The sequence below is a fragment of the Oryzias latipes genome, chromosome 9, assembly GCF_053564925.1.
Source record: "Oryzias latipes strain Hd-rR chromosome 9, Olatipes_Hd-rR_3.1".
Taxonomy (NCBI): domain Eukaryota; kingdom Metazoa; phylum Chordata; class Actinopteri; order Beloniformes; family Adrianichthyidae; genus Oryzias; species Oryzias latipes.
The window spans coordinates 19,025,026-19,046,047 of record NC_136245.1 but is presented as its reverse complement, the minus strand read 5'-3'; the positions used below and the strand labels follow the sequence as shown (position 1 = coordinate 19,046,047).

At 38.0% G+C, this 21,022-nt stretch overlaps 2 protein-coding genes across 13 annotated transcripts in view; both read right to left on the bottom strand.

Moving 5' to 3' along the window:
- The window catches only part of arb2a (ARB2 cotranscriptional regulator A), a 143,733-nt gene extending 132,532 nt beyond the window's left edge, over positions 1–11,201 (bottom strand). Inside the window, exons 1-4 of one of the 4 annotated variants that reach the window (XM_004072645.4) lie at positions 11,074–11,201; positions 10,337–10,477; positions 9,608–9,709; positions 3,435–3,535 (exon numbers count right to left, since the gene is read on the bottom strand). In XM_004072645.4, the coding sequence (XP_004072693.1) occupies positions 3,435–3,535; positions 9,608–9,709; positions 10,337–10,442 (309 nt within the window). In that variant the 5' untranslated portion in view covers positions 10,443–10,477; positions 11,074–11,201. Of the gene's footprint in view, positions 1–3,434; positions 3,536–9,607; positions 9,710–10,336; positions 10,478–10,681; positions 10,831–11,049 lie in introns of those variants that run through there. The other 3 variants (XM_011479289.4, XM_011479290.4, XM_078952871.1) reach the window with 3 other exon arrangements.
- A 1,529-nt stretch (positions 11,202–12,730) lies between these two features.
- The window catches only part of kiaa0825 (KIAA0825 ortholog), a 121,429-nt gene continuing 113,137 nt past the window's right edge, over positions 12,731–21,022 (bottom strand). For 7 of the 9 annotated variants that reach the window (XM_020706006.3, XM_020706008.3, XM_020706007.3 and 4 more), the window contains one exon: positions 12,731–15,001. In XM_020706006.3, coding sequence (XP_020561665.1) covers positions 14,882–15,001 — 120 coding nt within the window. In that variant the 3' untranslated portion in view covers positions 12,731–14,881. The remainder of the gene's footprint in view (positions 15,002–21,022) is intronic. The other 2 variants (XM_078952864.1, XM_078952862.1) reach the window with 1 other exon arrangement.

The window sequence follows — 21,022 nt, the reverse complement described above, 5'->3', positions numbered from 1 at the left end:
GAAACAAATCTGATTGAATATTAGACAGAAGTGATGATGTTGTTCCGACCATACTACAGGAGCGACCACATGGCCTTGTGCAGTTCTGTACGCTGGGCATGAAAGTAGTTCCTTCCTCCGACAGTCTCAGCTGGCAGGTTGAAAGACAACATTACGGTGTGGTGTTAGGGCATATAAGACCTACATGAGTAGTCGATACTTCTTCATTTGCACTCTACTCGGCATCAAGGAATAAAGAGCAACAATGTGTGAAAGGATTAGCCAGACAAACGTCAAAAATCTCAGGCAGGAATCTATCGTCAGATCTTTTAACACACACACATTCCGAGGATGACCAAGCAGCAACGGCTTACTTTTAGAAACAGAGACATAAAATCCAGAAATCCCGTCTATACATAACAGGGCACATTTTTAAAGAACCAAGCATTTGACTGTCTGTAATGTGTATCCATTTTTTTTTCTAAATAATCTTTGGTTTAACTAAAGCAGACAGATTAATGTAGATGATGCTTCTCTCCCTTCAACTGTTATTTTCTCACAAAATAACTCAACCAACATTAGTCTTCATTATACAAAGACATGTTGACAGGAACTGACATCCTTAAAAATAAACCCCCCGTCATTCAAATGCAGAACAAGTAAAATTTGCAGACATGTTTGATAATTATTTGCTCATTCCAGAAGTGTGGCTCTATCAAAAATCTGCAGTTTGCATAGTTTAAATGCTTGTGTTTTTATTTGGGGCTTGCATTGCGTGCTTCTCTTCTTTTGAGATGCTAACTGAAAATGCACGTGTACGCAGACAAAAAAAGAAGGAATGTGGAAAAACCTTTACAAAAAGCTGACTCTCAAAGGAGTTGCTCTTCACCACATTGAAAATAACAATAATTTTTAAAAGAGGTAATACCACAAACGAGCTTATCAAAATGCTTTGAACGCCGAGGAATGTACATAAGAATTAGACACAACATAGTGGGGGATACAAAAAGAGAAAGTGTTGGATGTTATGCTGGACTTGTGGAAATGAATTAGTGATGTACTTTAGGATTGTATATGTCTGAAAAGTGCTGTTTGATGGAAAACTTTAGCAAAAACAATATATATATATATATTATATTATAAGAAAAAAGCTACATTTAAAATGACTAAATTCAGTAATAATGCTCTGTAGAACAGAACTGTCAATGTTTTCTTGTGCTTTGAATCAAGTTGTCATAACATTGGAATTGGACTACAAAGGTGGTACTATTTAAGCCCATATTTCAAGTTTGCCGCGCATCCTCAAATTCTCTTGTTTTATTATCCCCCCCTTTTCTGTTGGGAGGATATTTAGTACAGAAAATTGCACTGCAATGTAAGTACACTGTACTGTAGGGTAATGATCTGACATTACACGGACATTCAGGCAGCTTAGGTTGTCTAATAATGTATCAAATATTTTTAGGTGTGCCTGCTGTGCTTTTCTGTCATGGCTATCAGCATGCTCAAGTTTTGGCAGTAAGAAACAGCCCGTTTGGGGGTTGAGTGTGGTTTTTATTATTATAGTTATTAACCTGCAAATTAATAAGTAAATTAACCTCTGGGTTGCTTTTCCACGAAGTTATGGTTTGTAGCTTAAGTTAAAAAAAGTATTTTTGTGAATAAGTTCTTCTCTAAAGAAAGATACAGAGATATATATGAAATATATGAATAAAGGGTAGTTGATGTTCAAACCACACTTTACAGTGTAAAAAGCTGTTGTGCAGTTGTACAGCATCAAAAGTAAGTTCATAGTGTCTGTAGTTGTTAACTGACTTCTTGTTTCTTTTGTTATCAGACCAGGGTTAAGTTTAAACATCCCGGACGGACGCGTTCCATCTTCGTCAGACGCCTCAGTGACAATCCACTGTTTTATGTACATCACACACAACCAACTGATGACGACTCTGACAAAGACGGAACGCGTCCGTCGAAACATGGCAGGTATGTTTAAACATGACCCGTGTCTGATAACAAAAGAACCAACAAGTCAATCAAAAGAAATCAATCAGAAATTCTGGTCAGTAACTGTAACATTTAAACCTAACATTAACATCATATGACATTGAACGCCTCACAGATGTAACGCTGTTCCATCAGAAACTGTTCCAGCTCCCACTCAACTTTGTGGCAACCTCTGGTGTTGAATCAGAGACGGAACGAAATATGGCGCCATTTGCAGAGTAGGCTGTTTCACGCTGCACAGCGACACACAATGAAGACACCTTAAAGGCTCTATAAAACTGCTAAATGAAAGGGGTTTATGTCTTCTATGACTACATTTCTGTGCATGAAGACCTAACCTCTTAAAGGTAAGCCTATTAAAAAGGTAAGCCTATTAAAGAGACAGGCAGTAAATTATGTTGTGGAAAGTAAACCAATCAGAAGAGACCTGGGATCGAGCCACTTGTTTTAGACAGGGGGAGACATGGCAGGAGTTATAACTGCCATTTAAATCCAAAAATTACCTCTCAAGCCATGTGACAATTTTAGAGTGCAAAGTCCACAAATGAATAAGCTGAAAATAAGCAAATCTAGGTCTAAGTTTGAATGAGTACTGATATAATTATTGAAAACAAACAGCAAAGACAAACAAAAAACAAATTTGCTAATAAGTGCAACTATTACAAATTCGATGTAGACTTTAAATCAAATATTGAAATGTTTATTCTTCCCTTATGAGCAACAGAAAGCTGTAGGAGTGCACACATGATCATGACTATAAAATGTGATTATGCTTTAGAGATGACTCTGAACTGACAAAGATAGTGTGAATAACTAACTTTGATTGCCTAAAAGCAAAGTTTCAGTTCCTGGGAGGTGGCACTGTTTTTTCATTGCAAATATTAAGTATTTTGTTTAGCTTTTTCACACATATAGTTAGTTACCAACAGATACAATCATCCAAGCAAGGTTTAATAGAAATTGACTGTCATCAGCATAGACGTAATGAGAAATTGGCTTTGTTTTGGTTTTACCATATTAATGCAACACAAAAGTATTGATACCAGGTAAGTGTAACTCCTTATCAAACTAAAATCGATTAACTTTACGTAAAATGGAGATTCTTAATCAAGAAATTACTGCAATTTTTTTGTTTTTATTTCTTCTTTTATACCGAGGTTACCTTATTTTCTGGATTCTAACATTGAAGCTGAGGGTCACACCATTAACTTAAGTCCAAACAGACTGTTTTTTACAAAACTAATGCCTATATAAAACGACTTGCTAAAAAAACTGGGAGAACATTCATGAATGGGGGAAAAAAATGGATCTAACGTTCTTAAAATATAAAATAAACCCATGTTGTGAGCAATAATTATTCTCTTTTTCCAAATATGTGTAGTAAATAAACAACGTTTTTTTTATGATTTCTTCTTAATATCATTAGAGAAGTGTAAAAAAAAGCCTGTTACCTCTCCAAGAGCTTCATAGCGCTTCTGGTTCCAGCGGTGAAGATCTTCTCTGGCATTGAATACAAAGCGCTCACCAGTTTTAATGTGTCTGAGCTGGCCATCTGTTGATTACAAATAATCATTAATGTCAAAATATTTTCTCATGTGGACTTGAATATGTATCAAATGGATATAACACATTTTAGAATGATTTAATGCTTTTTATTTTAATTTAGTTGAACGCTACTAAATGGAGCATTAAAACTAAACTTCAACAACCTTCTGATCAGTCTTGCAAACCAAAAATGGACAGCTGGTTCTTAAAAGAGTCTCTTTGTTTTCTTGAAAGCCTCTTTGCATCTTTTGCCCTTCACACTGGAATCCAGTCACATTTCTTCTCACTCCTTGTTTCTTCAGACAAAACCAAATTCTTCACGAGCCAATTATTAAAGCAGCTCAATATGTCTACTGCATTTAAGTGTGGGCATGGAGACAGAAAAGAAAGACACAATGGCAATCACTCTCTATAATTTATTTGAAAATGCTGCCTGGACACTAGCCAATCATCCGAACCATCCATCCATCCATCCATCCATCCATCCATCCATCCATCCATCCATCTATCCATTTTCTTAACCCCCTGCATCCCTGTTGGGGTCACGGGGCTGCCGGAGCCTATCCCGGTTACTGTTGGGGGAAGGCAGAGTACACCTTGAACAGGTCACCGACCTGTAGCAGAGCGTCATCATTTCCAGTTCTGTTTACACGCACAAACACATAGATCAAACAGCTGCAGCAAGAATGGAAAGCGTGAGACCAGTATCACAATGCAAGTGGGCCACACTGCAATGGTCAAAGAAGCAACTCTAAGTTTATGCAGCAACTTAAGAAACCCAGATTCACATTATTCCGAGTTTATCTCTTTTAAGAAGTAATCATAGAGGAAAACTCTCTCAAGATACTACTTTTCAAAGAATTACCCTTTTGTGGCTATGAAACCACTACCTAAGCAATGAGGCCATCCATCCTGCAGTTGACACTGCAACACAATAAAATACTAAACAGTGTTAAATTTAATTTTGACCTTTATGACTGCAAAAATGTGCACAACCTAAGCCACAAAAAGTGCACATACTTAACCCAAACTGCCTGAGGGCTCTCATACTTTCTCAATTACTTCATAATTTGAGGGGAGAAACCCATCTTAGATATAAATAAATATAACTTTGTGAAATAAGAGAATACTTGAGCACCTTTTTTCCTTCATAACCTTCTAAATTGCCACCATTTCACTCCTCTATCAATGTGATAAATGTTAGAACACTTGCTCACTCTGTATAACAGCATTCGCTTTTATGGGTAGTTGTTAGACAACATGTGCTTCTGTATCTAGGTTTGGTACTGCAACACGTTTAAAAATACAGATCTCAGAGAGAAGTAGAGCAGAATATACTGTAGGTAGAAACTATTATGTAAAAAGGAGTGCTCGAACAAAGTTTGCTGAAAGAAATAAATGTTGCATTTATACAGGGTACGTAGCCTCATACTACACCCTATGAGAAAAGCTACAGGACAATCCAGCTGTATGAAAGGTGTGTGTGCAGGGCAGGGGGAAAAAAATGTATGTGGCATACATATGTGTATTTTAGGTGATAAGCTCCAGTCTCCCCCAACTCATCCTCCTAAAGGAATAAAATTTTCTCAACTTTTCTCCTCTTTTTCTGTCATAATTAGCATTCTGTTCTCAATTTGCCCGCTTAATTAGGTGTACATAACCTTGGATCTCCAATAATGGAAAACCGGAGGGCTTGCGAGATGAAGCCATCATCTACAGTGATTAAGATACCTGCAGAAGTATTGTACACAGCCTCTTCTGTATTCACATCATTACATGGTCAAATTAACAGTTTTGTTCCACTTGTCTTGGGCTGGGGTAGCATGCGTGGCAGCTTTAGAAATGCCTTCAAGCCAGAGGGACAATTAGCTGATGCACAAGAGACATTGCTCAAGGGCCTCTGTGGCTTTAATGAAAATCCTCCACTTCAAAAACAGCCATTAGACATTTTTGACAAGACATGCAGACAGGAGGTAATGTGAATATGTCCCTTTTGTAGGGGGCTGGACATCTTGAGGAGGATATGGGGCAGAAATAGAGAAATACAGAAAAAAAGGGGAAGAAAACGGAAACAGGAACATCAGGGAGGGGAGATGGGGAGTATGTATCTGTCCTCAATGGTAGACTGAGCTGGGACTTGAGGTTAGGGTAGAGTGGTTGGTGGGTGCTGGCTAAGAATCCACATCTCTGTTCTTAGGCACAGTGAAGTTATGCAAATGCTCCGTCAGGGAGAGGGCAAGGCTGGGTAGGTTACTGACGGGCCGTAGAGTACACAACATGTCTCCCACTCAGCCAGCCAGCCAGACACTGACAGAGAGCAGAAGGGATAAAAGACACAAGGGAAGAGACTACAGGAGAATACTAAGTCTAAATCTCAACTCTGCCTTTTTCTCTCAACCTGGTTTGATTAAAGCTAGCTGAGAGAAACCTTCAGAGACTTTTAGATTGTTTTAACACCCATATATCTGGATTAAGTTCTATTTCTTGCCATCTTTACAGACTAAATCCCAATGTACACCGTGGAATTTCCCAATTAAAGTAAACAACAGTAAATAATCCTGATTATATTTTGCTTGTGGCTCCATAAAGTCTGCATGGTGGTGTGGCAGTGAGCTCTGATGGGTTGCATTATCAGAATCCTGCTGAGACCATTCTAAGCAGGATTCTCTATAAGCGTGCTGGTGTTTTCTCTTGGTATTTTCAAAAATATATCTGATCCGTTGCAGAACCCCAATTGTTCTAGTGAGTGAGTGTGACGGTGTGTGGTTGTATCTCTATGTGTGCGTGTGGCCTTGGAGCTGTGCAAGCTGTACCCTCCTTTTGAGTGCAGACATCTGTTACAGGCTACAGCAAAACACAACCCCATCAAGGACAAAGTGGGTACAAAATTGGACAAATGGTTCAATGAAGGTGGTCCCTATATCACACAGTAAAAAAGCCTGTCGGAAAATTTAGAGAATTTTAGAAAGGGACTGCTGCTCGAGAGTCATACTCCAGGTCTCAACGGCCAGCACAGAAACCCAGCCTTATCTGCAGCTGATTTCCTGGATCAGGTGTGTTTTGCCAAAAAGAAGCTACAAAGGCAAGTTTGTTGGAAAAAATGTAGGTCACTGACCCTCAAGGCCTGGCTTTTGACTTTTATGGCATAAACCAACTATTATAAATGCAGACTTTAATGACGCACCTATCCGCAAGACAATGGTGCATTTTTAAACCATGAAACTGACCTCAAAGTAGTATATGAATCTAAATCCCATTCAACAGCAGTATACCAAGTTGAAAAGCGCTGTTTTATTTGCTCCAGATTTATATTTATAGCAGTAGAGAAACAAGTTTTATAATGTTCTATTGTACTCACATTTGGTTGTACCCTTGGCAGGGCAAAGCAAGTTTATATGTATAGCACAATTCGCACACAAAGTAATTCAAAGTGCTTCACAAATCAGGAAAATGCATTAAAATCACAATACATAACAGTGCAAAGATAAAAAACATACTTAATTATTACAAAATTTACCTTGAAAGAGAAATTACAAGGAAAAGAGGTGTCAATAAGGACCCTTCAGTTATATACAAAGCTGAGCAGGAATCTTTTGAGTCTAGATTTGAACCTTAACACAGTAGAGGCCTGTCTTACAACCTCAGGGAGACTGTTCCAGCTTTAAGCTGCATAAGATTGAAACGCTGATTCTCCTTGTTTAGTCCTGACTCTGGGCACCCGCAGGAGGCCGGTCGACCCTTTGATCAGACGATTACAGGTTTGATTCCCGCCTTGCCCACCCGGCCATGTGTTGAAGTGTCCTTGGGCAAGACACTGAACCTCACCTTGTCTCTGGTGGGAGCGCCGGTGTTCGGCAGCAGAGCCGCCATCAGTGTGTGAACGTGTGTGTGACTGGGACTGTGACTGTAAAGCACTTTGTGCCTTTATCATTATATACCATTTACCATATGGCGCTAACATGTCAGAGATGCAGTTTGGTGCAAGAAGCCTCGGTACTGAGGAAGGCCAGTAAGCAGGCCGTTAAAGTAATCTAACCCAGTGTTTTTCAACCTTTTTTGAGCCACGGCACACTTTAACCTTGACAAAAATCCCGCGGCACACCAGCATCCAAAAAAAAAAAAAAAACAGAAATTCATGGTCTGTATTGATCGACAGCCCCCCCCCCCCGCCCGCCCGCAATCTCACGTGTATTTTTGTGATAATTGTGGCCGGAAAAGCAGGAAGTTGCGGCTGTTTTTTCTAAGAGATGAAATGAAAGTTAAATTAGAAAAATTTAGAAACTGTTTGTTTGTTGGGGTTTCAAGGCGTTTCGCAAGGACAACTCATTGTGCGCTGGGACACTGGCTCTTTAAGCCAATGCATCATGGGAGATGCAGTGTGAAAAGTGCCGAAAACTTGCAGAAAGACTGGCGTCTCTGAGATTTATTGTATTGTCCACTTGTTTCACGGTCTGACACCGGACTCTGTGGAAAGCTACACCGCTAAAGAAGAGCTTTAGCCGGTATTTTTGTTAGAACTGAGCGACTTTATCAGCAGAATTAAGAACAAGGAAGTGAAGACTTTAAGCACTTCTGATTGGTCAGACTGATGACATGTGATTAAGCCTTCAAGAATGATTGGTGGAGACAGTTAAAGGGACGGGACTTTTCCGCAAACTGTCATAGCTGCAGGTAAATCGCGGTAACGTAATCCTTATCAAAATGTCTTTAATAGAATTAAATAAACACAAAGAAAAATTAATTTTAAGATCTTTCATATTCCTAACTACTCAGTGTTTTATCAGGGCCTGTTTGGATGAACAAAGAGCTGATATCCTGGAGATGGGAAATGTTTTTAGATCAGTGAATGATTAATGAGGGCAATTTCTCCACGGCACACTTGACCATCTCCCACGGCACACTAGTGTGCCGCGGCACACTGGTTGAAAAACACTGATCTAACCTACTGGAGACAAATGCATGAATAAGTTTCTCCAGGTCTGACTTTGACATTATGTTTTGGGTTTTGGCAATGTTTTTTAGATGGTAAAATACTGCTAATGTTACTGACTTGATTTGGCTGTTAGAGTTCAGGTCAGGGTCCATGATTACCTCTAGGTTTCTGACTTGATTTGAAGGTTTTAGAGTCACCCTATTTGTATCTTAAATCAACATTCTTTTGTGTAAAAAAAGAAAAAGAAAAGGCTTTTAACTTCACATTTGTATTAGCAAGCAGAGCATTATGAGGATGTTGATACGGCGTGTTGCTAAATTATAGATTACATGTATTGTTGTTAGAAGCATCATCAGAAATAGATGAATATTAGTCTTTTTTAAGGCTAAAAGTTTTAGAAAATCTTTTGATGTTTGTACAGGGTTTTGAGCAGTTAATTTTGTTTTTGTCACTTTTGAAAAAATCTCTTTTGAAGGATCACTTAAATAGTAATTAGACACATTTCCATCAAATTCTTTATAAACGCAGTATGCAATACTAAACAATTTCTAAGTAACATCTGGCTATGAATGTAAAGTAGGCCTGCACAATATACCGCAAATTTATCGTTATCGCAACATCAAGCTGTGCAATATGCATACCGCAAAAGATGTCAAAAATCGCAATAAATGGTTACCTTAAATGTGCTAAAACAAACTCATGGCAGCTTGAAATATTGAACAAATTAAATAAATCACTTTACCCATTTAACCAATTGGAAGGGGACCCGTTTACGTTGTTGATCAATCAGATGAGCCCTTTAATGTTTGACGTTTGCCTCCTACGTCGACAAGGGTCATTTGGAGTATAATTTTTAAACTGTTGCAGTGAAATGGAAATGATATTTTTGGTTGTTTTGCTATTTGTTTATATACCGCAAATTATATCGTTATCGCAATATTAATCACCACGATCGCATATCGCGAGTTTTCCTCATATCGTGCAGCCCTAATGTAAAGTAAGGTTAAAGATTTCAGCCACATCTGGTCTGCTGTAGTTCATCACAAAATGTCACACTTTAGTCCATTATTGTCCAATAAATCCTCGTCATGCAAACTGACCATGGAATAACAGAATATTTATAGTTGAGGCTTTGCTTGTTCTTACCTTCGTCAAAAGCATATTCAAACTCCTCCAGTGTTTTGGGGAAAGTAAAAGGAGGTTCATCCTTCTTCATTAGTTCATCCAAGTCAATTCTTGACAGCAAGTCTGTAAACAAAACAAAAAAAAAAAGAGATTCCTATTGTAACAAAACCAACAATCAACGCTATTAATCTGTAAAACATTTCCCAAAAATAAAAGTAACAGCCAAACTGACAGCCGAACTCCAATCATCTGTTGACTGATTTTAAAAGCTTTCCCGTAAGTCTTTGTTATGATCATGCCTTTTTTAGGCAAAATGAAAAAAAAATACTGTGTCGTTTTCTGGGACATAATTTCTGCAGAGCGGCAGGAGCGAATGCATCAGAATGGAGCAGAGCAGAGAGCTCATAGCCCAACAATTGTACTTACCAACTACAACAATTTTTCTTTTTCATCTGCTCCGGATTCACCAGAACTTAAATAAAGAAATACTCAAAAATGCAGTTTTAAGATAAATGTTATTTGTGTATATCTTCTATCATGAGAAAAATGCTACACGGATGAGTTAAGAACACCGAAAATATAATTTTTCATCAGGGTCTTTAAAGATTAGGTAAAAACTTTGATCATGTTTGAGAGTATAGATCTGGGATGCGCTCCTCAATTCAAGGCAACATTTTTTTTAATGACACCTTTTTTTTGTTTGTTTGTTTTTAAGGCATAAAAACAAACTCAAACTGTATAATTTTTCACCTTTGAGAGCAGTGGTTTTCTCTTTGTCCTCCTGGCCAGAAACCTGGGCCATGGTGATCCACAGTATGCACAGAGTTATGGTGGAAGCACAAAGATGACAGAGCATGGGTCCTCCCCTCCCACGGGTGACTAGGAAGAATCCTGTCACGGGACACATTCCAGAAGGTGAGAGAGAGAAAAGCAGCTAAGCTAAACTGTAAATAAATGTTTCCTGAAAACACAACTAACGCACGGTAGAGGGCTAAGTTAAGTACGTCCAAACCTAACCGAAAGACAAAAAAAAGCTCCACTTTATTATTGTCCCGTCTTAGTTTCACAACTTTACAAATATAATTGTAAGCATACCTAACGTAACCGGTTTACAAAAGTTAACACAGGTGAGACGACGTAAACAAAAGTTAGTTAATCGAATGCGGCAACTAGTTTCCTGTTGTCAACCCGAAACCCCTGTGGAGGTTCTTGGAGGGAAACACAACACCACGTTTTTTTCACGTTGCCAATAACCTCAAAACGACTCGTGATCTTCACACAACAGACAACATTCACCTAATTACACACTCGTTTCAAATAACTCCCGTAAAAAAATGTGATTTGGTCTACGTGGAGCAGTTGTTGTTTAGTGGTTAAACCGTGTTTTTATTATAAGTTATTTATAATAAAATATGAACAAGGATACACAGGTGAGCAGCTTTTAACAGCAGAAACATGCATACTTTGTTTATCATCGACTCACACACCATATGCGTTTTGCGACAGTCCAGTTGCTGCAGCTTCCTTAAAATTTCTAAACAGGAAGAACTCTGACCAGAGCTGCACAGAGCGCGTGAAGCTTCCGGGTTACCGGGGCAACGGACTGGAAGAGAGATTTAAAGGAACAGTAGCAACTTTTGGCTTTTACCCTTCTCGATTGGCTTAGTAACCAAAGTTCCATCTTTATTTGCTTATCTAGGTCAGTCATTAATTGTGTAACATTATAACAAGGTTCAGAATGACGTATGTCGTAATAATAGTTCAGGCATTCTAAAGAATGGCTTTAGATTTCTCAGATCCCATTTTGTTGGTACTTAACTTTATTGTGCTGGTTATCAAATTTCAACATTTTAAAATATGATAAAATAAAACAACAATTATAATAATATCACTTGACCGACCTCTTAATGTCTTTGGTAATATATATTTTGTGCCAATGGAAATACGTCATGTTTTGTGATGTTACCAAATTATTTTATTTGCACCAAGGTTTATTCTCCCAAGTCTTACAAATGTGTTTGGTTTTTTTTGCATCTGATGTGACCAAAGACAAAAGATTAATAATAAAGTTTCTCACGGAAAAGGAATCTATTCCAAATAGCCGTTTTCCAGAAAATAATTCATAGATCAACATTTCAACTACATCCTGTTGTTTATATCTCCTGCTGGTTTTGTCTGTGTTATTATCAAATCCACCAAGTTATGGGAAATGTCATCCCACACTGACAAGCCTGTTGCTGGAAGTTATCTTGAACTGTTTGAGCAGAATAAAAATATAGAAAATAAATGTAAAAAAGCACAACTAGGCGTTTACATAAATTAAAAAAGATTGAAATTGACTTTTCCTTTAGGTTTGTTTGTAAGATGGATCTTCAAAAGGCTTTTTTTTTTTACAAAATCTCAGAAAAATGACAGGGTTCTTTAATCACATTCACACATTCAGTTATAACAAATTACCTTTATTGGAGTCAGACCTTTAAACAATTTAGCTTTAGTGCATGAAATCATAAAAAAGGTTGGTAAAAAAGACATTTAAAAAGATATTTTGGACATTTAGAAAATAAAAAAATATATTAGTTGTGGTTTTCTGATACCTGTGGTTCTATTTTTCACAATTAAGGGGGAAGCCTTAGCCAGGAGTCTGGAAAAGTCACCTGTATGCGGAGAACTCTAGAAAGCACCTTACGTCCCCATACAAGACACCTACCGGTATTCCTACATGTTGTCTCAACCTGGTGAGTTTTCTTTACTTGGTTTATGCATTCCCAGAATTAATCAAATGCAGAGAATGTTGATTTATAATATGGTAAATGGCATATACTGGCTTTACTACCTTCTTTTAGGAGGTCCAAAGCACTTTACAGTAACAGTTCCATTCACCCATCCACACACACATTTACACACTGAAGGCAGCTGAACACTGGAGCCAACTTATAACCACCAGAAGCATTGTGGGGTTCAGTGTCTTGCCCAAGGACACTTCAACACATGGCCGGGCAGAGCAAGAACCAGACCTGTAACCGTCATATCAGAGATCGACTGGTCTACCTCTGCTCCACAGCCTGGTAAAAGTTTTTGGATATGAGTACTGCAATTAACTGTCCTGTAAACTTTGTACAAGTAGTTCCAAATATTACAATCAAGTGTATTTAATCTTATTTTCTTTATTCAACAACAAATAAATATACAAAAATTATGAAATAAGTATACATTTGAAGAACATTTCTCATGTATTATTCAGAGATGAAAACAACAGCATTTGATCTCCAACATCACTGGAAAAGAAACAAAAGTATAAGTTGTTTTACACTTGTAAAGTTTGATTTGCAACTGAAAACTATAAATAGAATGACAAACTGTGCATCAAAAAGGATAACTAAAAGGCTATAAAAATTAAAACTTACACATTGAAAACATTTGGAGTGCAGGTTATTGTAAAATATTAAGAATACATTTACAGTGGATATACAAATAAAGTTTTTTTGTTTTTTTTTTAAATAAGCTGAATTGCTTTTCTTAGTAAACGGGAGCAAACTAACTTGAATCACGTGGCAGAAAATACTCATAGAAAGGTGAAGAACGGTTTTAACCGTTGCCAATTTCTGTTTGTTTTTCTTCTTCTTCTATTTTTAGTGTTGTAAATGTTCTTTAAACTTTCCTTGATGTTTAATTCATAAAATAAAAACAAGAATGAATGGTAGATTTGTTCCTGCTGTGTTTCCATGGCAGGGTCTTTGAAAGCAACAAAACAGCCCTTTCCTATCAGCAACATTGTCTTCAGGTATTGCACCAACCAATGAGGCAACAGCAAAACTGGAAAATAGTTTGAAATATGCGAATGATGCCCTTACAAAGCTTCGACTGTTAATCGACTGATCCGCTACTAAACGTTTCTAATAGAAAATGCTTTCTTTTTAAATCACTAAGCTTTACTGACAGTTGTCTTCTTAGTCTATCACCTGCATGCATTAGGAGCATGAATGGATGTGTACTACTTACTAGAAGAGGTAGAGAGGAATAGTAAAAGGGATCAAGCTTTTTCTTTGTAAGAAACAGTTATCTTTAAAGCACAGTTTGGGAAGCCAAATACTTTGTTTATGCAATTGCACAGTTAAACGGTTGCATTGTTATATTTGATACAGTAAGAAGACTAATGCTGCTTTGTTGCTATTTAGCTCTTTTTTTTTTCAATGACAAAAGCAGAACTCAGTTGTTAAACGTGCAGTCTTTTGTCTTCGTTAAGTAGTTTGGTGATTTTAATCTAGCTACATTTGCATTGAAAATCTAGTTAAGCAGAAACAACATTTCTCTTTTCTTTCCTCTATCTCTTAAAGGATTTGCGCTGTGTAGCAGCTTTTGTGAGCTGCAATCGCATACATGTGGAGGAAAGAAGCAAAGAAGCAATAATTAAACTTGTTAAATCCACATTTGGAAAAAGTGGGGGAAGCACATGATGCAACAATAGTCCACAAAGATATTTAGGTTCCATATTTATTGCATTTGCAGAACATATATATAAAATGTCAAGGCTGAGATAGGAAAATGTTTCAATTTTTACTATTTAGTGGTGAAATATTGCATCCTTAACATTTTTTAAATATAGTAAAAGTATAAACTCATTTGAAAAGAAAAGCTACAAATAAATGCTACTGCAGTTTGCAGAAAATACTGACTGATTTTTCCACAGTGAGGCAAATTTTTGAGGCACATCGTGACCAAAACGAATATCACTGTGCTTCCAAAATATGATGTTTGATGTTTTCTTTCAGTAACCAAGAGAGAGTATGCTGACATCAATATCTTTACCCTCACTGACTCAAAAAAAAAACAACTTCAACTGCCTACAATGATCACACAGCTCCATCTTGTCCCAGGCAAACAAATCCAGGCTCCTCTGCATCCCAGAACTGATTTCTGCAGATGTGTTTCAAAAAGATAAAACACATCTGATGCACCGTTGAACAGCACAGAGAGTTTGTCTGAGGTGTGTGCAAAAAGAGAAAGCCACCAGCTTTCACACATTTTTGTTTTTTTGTCCCCTCTCTAATGTCGCTAGGCAGATACATATGCAAATTTTCAGCACCGGCTACATGTGAAAACCAAATTACAACAGCAAACGTGCAAGCACACACACACACGCCGCCACACATTGCTACCTTGAGAGTTCCAAGTGTGTACGGCATTAAAAGAAGACATTTACAACATGATAAAAATACCAACTGTGTGGACTGTTATTGGGCAGCGTTTTTATCGGGTGGTTGTGTTTCCCCTTGGGTCTGCTTTGCTGGCGTCTCATCAGATCCAGGAGAGCCCTGTGGTCCCACGCTGCAGGAGCAAACAAGAAACGTTTTCTGAAGTTCTTCTACCATTGCTTTCTCTTCGTCTTCTAGTTCTGCACCCTCCTGGAAATCCCACCTGGGGAGCATTGAGACACACAACGTGAGCTGTTTAAATTCCAACAAACAATTGCCTGGGTTAAATGAACTCACATGTGGAATTGAGCAATGAAGTCTCAATGTGTCTCCTATTTGTTATCTTTAAATTAGTAGGATTTTACCATCACCATCATTAAAGCAAAATTAAGTATTGTTTCACATATCCTTTTATCAAAGTATGGTGTTGCCAATTTGCCTAACTTGAGAAATAACCTTGGCACTTTCTCCTAACTAATTATTTAAATTAAAGCAAGCAGTAATTGGGAATAAGAAAAGCAGGTATACATCATTAAACTGAAATGAAAGAAACTTAAACTATGATGACATAGTTTAAGCAGAAAACATAAATCTTCTTATGGGGTCAATGATGGACAGATAAAGGTCAGTTTATTCCAGCAAGTGCCAAAGGTTCCAATTCCTCAAATAATCACAGGTGTCAAATGTGAGCAAATTCCCATCAACCCCCATGTTAAAAAGTGTGTCCATTAATTTAAGGGGTGTTTTCCTTTTTACTTATTGGCAGGTGGGTGGAGTAAGGCAGCGTAAACTCCAAGTATTATGGTCATCATATTTTAGGCTACTCAGGCACAATGACTGAAGTTTGCTCTGCCCAACTTGACAACCTGCAGAGTGACAGAATGAACCAGATAGTAAATTCAGAGTTATGTTGATTCCACCTATGGGTCCACCCACCTGCCAATCATTGAAACATGGACCTAATATGACACAAATTTGAGCTACAATTAAATACAATTTGATTTTATTGCTCATTTGTTTGACTCAAATTAACATCGACATTAAGGGGAAATTTCTCCCATTTCAAACCAGCTTCCAGTGGTAATCTTTAAATGAGCTTGTGAAATGTTTGCGACCTGTCCGGGGTATACTTCACCCAACTGTAGCTGTGATAGGCTCCAGCAACCCAGTAACAAATTGATTAAGAAACTGGAAATGGATGGATGGATGGATGGATGGACGGACGGACAGACGATGGTTGGATAGGGGGGGCATGGTTAAATTGACATTTACTCTGGTTACCATGCCAGCATGTCAACCCACACAAATCATCAAGTCTCCACAAAACACACAAATTAATTTTGTGTTGGTATGTTCATGTTTGTGTAAGTCAGGATATTCCAGAAAAAACTTTTCACTTGCATAAACACCAATCTTTACAGGTTTCCGAGTAAAAACTACTTCTAACTTTAAAATGATTAAAAATGTGAACAGGAAAATTGAAAAGAAAATCTCTTTTTTAAGATTTTTCTATGACTTTCTTTCAGTATTATATCTTATCATGGCCTAACTGCTATAGAACCATCACTGTTTGGAGGAGAAAATTTTATGGAAGAAATTGCTCTGCAATCATGTTGCCTCTCCATCTTGTCTAATCGCTTCTACAGTATGCCTCCACATCCCGTTTTCTAATTCTTCAAGCTACAGAGAAGATGGAGGGCTTCAAAATGAAGACATGAAGGTTAGTCTCGTTGTAATTCACTTTCAGTATTTCAATTGAATCCTTTGACAAGTGACTGTGGTCAATCAAATCCACACGGAAAGCCGAAGGCTGCCTTTGAGGTGCAGCATTACACTCCCCCCAAAGAATTAGATCTGTCTGACTGCAAATGATTGCATTTTCATTGCAATCTCTGTATCGCCTTTTATCTTGTCCTCCCTCCTCTTCCATTTCTCGCTATAGGCCTTCCTCAAACATAATGCCATATAGTTGTGCTTTAATGGGATAAACCACCAAGTACATCACACGCGTGCAGTTGCTTTCATAAAGTGTACCTCTCTTCCCGGCTTTGATAAAGTTCCAGCCGCTAGCATGTATTTGCACCACTTTTTTCAACCACTTTACCAGCTGTATTCAAACTTACACTTTATATAACTAGGCATTCTTCCAGCACATCCAACTTTGGCCAGGGCTTTGCCCTTTGGGCTAAAACATTTTTGTGAAAGTCTCTTTTATTAAAGCACGAATGGTTGGCCTCCCACAAAAAGACAGAGGACAAAGGCGGGAGTTGTGTATGTATTAAGTGATATAAATTCAAAATCAGTTGAACCAAATCGCCATTATGGCATACAAACAAACAATAGAAATGTCACACAATGTGCAAAACAAGAGCAGGCAAAGGGAGGGAGGGCGACTGGAGCGCTGGAAGAATGGCAGCCAATAAAGAAAGGAACGAGAGAGGAAGGAAGACAGGAAGGTACGCTAAAGGTTTTTCAATGTTTAATTTTCAAATAGGATTAAGCAGAATGACATTTAGCTGAAGGTTACAGGCTCAGCATTGTCTTAGCTGATATTGATATGCAGGAGGCGCCCTACTTGTCACTGCGACAAACACTGTTGATGAATGAGAAGCCTTTTCCTAGGAAGGTGTTAAGTGCAAATTTGAAATGAGACCAAGGTGGAGGTGGAGAAAGAAATAAAGAAAAGAGCGCACACATCCTCACACACAGATTGAATTACAACAACAGTTTCCATGTAAACTGTCACTAGATAATGTTGCCAAAAGTGTAAATTGTTTCTTAAAGTAAAGGTTGTACATACACCCTGGATGGTTGCTCGTGTGTTTAAAAGGAGCTCAGAAATGTACAAGGCTCCTTTTATGTGTGTCTACTTCCAACATCTCCAACACAACAATACCTTTTAGAAATGCATAAGTAGGCTAAAGTTGACAGTAACTTCACTGTATCCTCATTTCGGCAAGTTTTCCCCTGGAATTTACATCTTAATAAGAGGAGTCTTACCCTTTAATTCATATGGGCTCTGCTCATTTCTCATGCATTAATACTGGAGCTGCTGACTTGGCTCTTCTTCTGAATACAGAATAGGACACACATATTAAGACTCATATATTTACAGGATTGATGCCACGGGAGATTGTCTCTGAGTGAGATAAAAAGGGCTGCCTCAGATCTATTTCATTGTGAACATCAGTGCAAGCTGTTCTAATTGTTGGGTGATGCAGACCTGAATCAGACAGCATCCTTCACGCTTTCCAGCTGATAATGAGTACTGATGATCAACACATTAAGAGCAGGGGCCTAGTGTGGGGATCAGGAGGCAATCAACGCAGTAAATCTTTCTTTAAACACCGCAAAAGAATTTTTTAAACTATGTCTTGGATGAAGTTTACAGGAAGATGTGAACTCAGAGAAATTGGTGACACAGAGTGAGAGGAAAAGGAGGGGGTTTAGTGGTAAAATAAAACAGGACGAGGGACTAAGAATAGACTATGCGGGAGAAAGTGAGCAAGCAAAAAGACAGAGTGCCTGAAACATCATGACTGGCCATTGGTTTCTTCTGCAGCTGTCAGCAGGCTGAGTGGTTTCTCTCAGAGAGTTGGGTGTTTGTGCTGCACATGGTGCCCTGCCTGCTCTGCCACAGGGACTTTTGTTTGTTTAAAAGGCACGGCTGTCAAACAGAGAGCGCCACAGACAGCCAGACACTCAGCTAAATGACTCTGACAGCAACCCTAATCAGAAGCTTTGCACATTGCCAATGGGCCTGGAGGATCCATCATAAACCAAGCCTAAATATTTAAAGCCATAAACTTTTCAAAGGTCAGACCTTTCCATGCATGCCGGGGCAACATGTGTCAGAGGAAGAAAGGCACAAAACGAGAGTGAATAATGGAAAAAAAGGCACCACGTTCGAGTACACTAATTAGACCTTTTTTTAGCGCTCCACCTTGGGAATCATGTTACTTAAAGCTAGTAAGCAATTCTCATTGGTTGGTTCTCAAAATCTTTTAAATCTAATGAAAAAACATTTAAAAAGCCAAAGACTTTCAATTCAACTTTACTTAAATAAAAACTTCACTTACTGATTCACATGGAATATTGCAATTTGCAAATATGTTTAGGCATTCCAATATGTCCCCATAAGACTAAAGCTAGAAGCACATTTCACTCCTTTTGACAAACTTTACAGATCATGAAAAGACTAGGATATCAGTTTAATTGCTTTAAACTGGATCAAAAGCAACAAACCCATCACAAAAAACTGGAAGGACTAAGGCTGTTTAGTGTTGCAACCAACAGGTTCTGGATCTACAACTAACATTTGATCAATCTTGACCAATTCCCAATTTTTTGGTGTTACACTACTCCCTGTCTAGCATTGTTTCTTATAATTATTGAAATAATTATTTTTCATTTCTAATACTTTCTTTTGATGCTACCTTTGATGCTTGCAGTTTGAACAGTAGGCAGTTCACACAATCACACTGCATCAAGATTCAGCTAAAAGAAAATACAAACTAAACATCGTTCAGGTACCAGACAAACGTCATCTTCCAATCAGCGATGTCCCATAGTATCTACCTTTTCTGGTTTGTTTTTTTGTTTCATTTTTAAACGTTTCATTTTGATTTCTGGCAATTATTCTTTTTTCTTTCTGAATAAATTTTCTTTTTTAATATGGAAACCAGAAAAGGTAGATACTTTGGGACATCGCTGATTGGATGAATATGTTTGCCCATCGTTTCAACCGAAAGTTATTTAGCATGAAGCGACAGTGGATATGCTCCACACTAATCATAAAACTTTGTTAGTAAGCAGCCATTGAAGACGCATTTGGAAAAACCTAAATGTCAAAATTCAGATGTCATCATCGAATCAATAATGTCCCATAGTATCTGCGTTGTTTGGTTTCTTATTGTGCTTTGTTTTTTAACATTTTTTTTGTAATTGTGTTCTGGTTTCTAGAATTTTGTTTTGATTTCTAAAAAATTTTTTTTATTATTAATACTATTTGTTTAGCTTTTTTAACTGTTGTTGTGATCTTTAATATGTTTTTGCATTGAGTGATTTGTTAGTATGATTTGCACTTCAGGGCCACCGTACTAACAAGCCATGCTGACTGCCTAAATACTGAAGACTTGGGCACTTTATTCTTTTTCCTCTGACCTTGGAGTTGTGGATCTGGAGTCAGCAGGGTAATGAACATTACATTTATACTTTGTATATATTAAGGTTTAAAAAAAACGGCAAAAAACTGGTTGGTTTATGAAAGATAAAAATATCTAACATCTCAAACTTAGACAACACAAATAAAAAACGTCCAAAAAGAACAATTACTTGGTAATGCATGTTGTGTATTCGAAACTAGTTCAGCTGAGGTAACTGACAAGTTCACAATACAGGCCAGGAGGTCATTTCTTTGACTCAATTTCCATTGAGAGGCAAACATCCAATTCAATTTAGATATGTGCCTGTGTGAGGCCATAAGCCAGAGGGAAATTGTAACTGACAGCCATTGGACAGTTGGCTGGATTTGAATATTGACGAGACAGAGACTTGACAGAAAGGATTATGCTCTACCTTCTGACTTGCTAGCCACTACACTGATCCATTCTATTGTCAGATCAACTCAGCATCAGATCTACAGTATGTCCGTGTGGTGCGGTGATGCCCGTCAGTATTAGATCCTACCTGGGCTCTATCTCAATTCAAACTGATGTCTACTCAGCAAAGCAACACAAGAAAGGGTTTGATTTCAGAACAAATTTTGTTTTAAATGTAAGATGGCAGCTTTAGTTTCTATTCATGTGAAAATATTTTGAAAGCACAACTCTGCATGGATCACATGGCTGCATCTGCAGCTTTAAAAAAACAACATTTATTTGGATGTTTGTGTTTGTGTGCAAGGGCTTGGGCGTCAAAAACTGTTTCTCATCCATGTCAAGCCAGTCTTGTCTCCCCACCAAAGCAACCCCCCCCCACCACCACCACCATCTCGAGGGGCCGTCAAGAGTAGGCGAGTCATAGAGTGCCTGATCAAAGGGCCTCAAACAGATTTGTGAAGGCCCCTTGAAAGGACATCCACAGTTACACAAGTTGACATGCTTTTTCTTGCTTGAGCCCAGACGTACATCCAGGCTTGGAGGCATGGAGACACACAAGTAAATCGCGACACAGGCCAAACACGGGACTTCAAAAACAGCACAAATTCAAGTTCAAGCGATGATAAACCCAACGTATCAGAGGG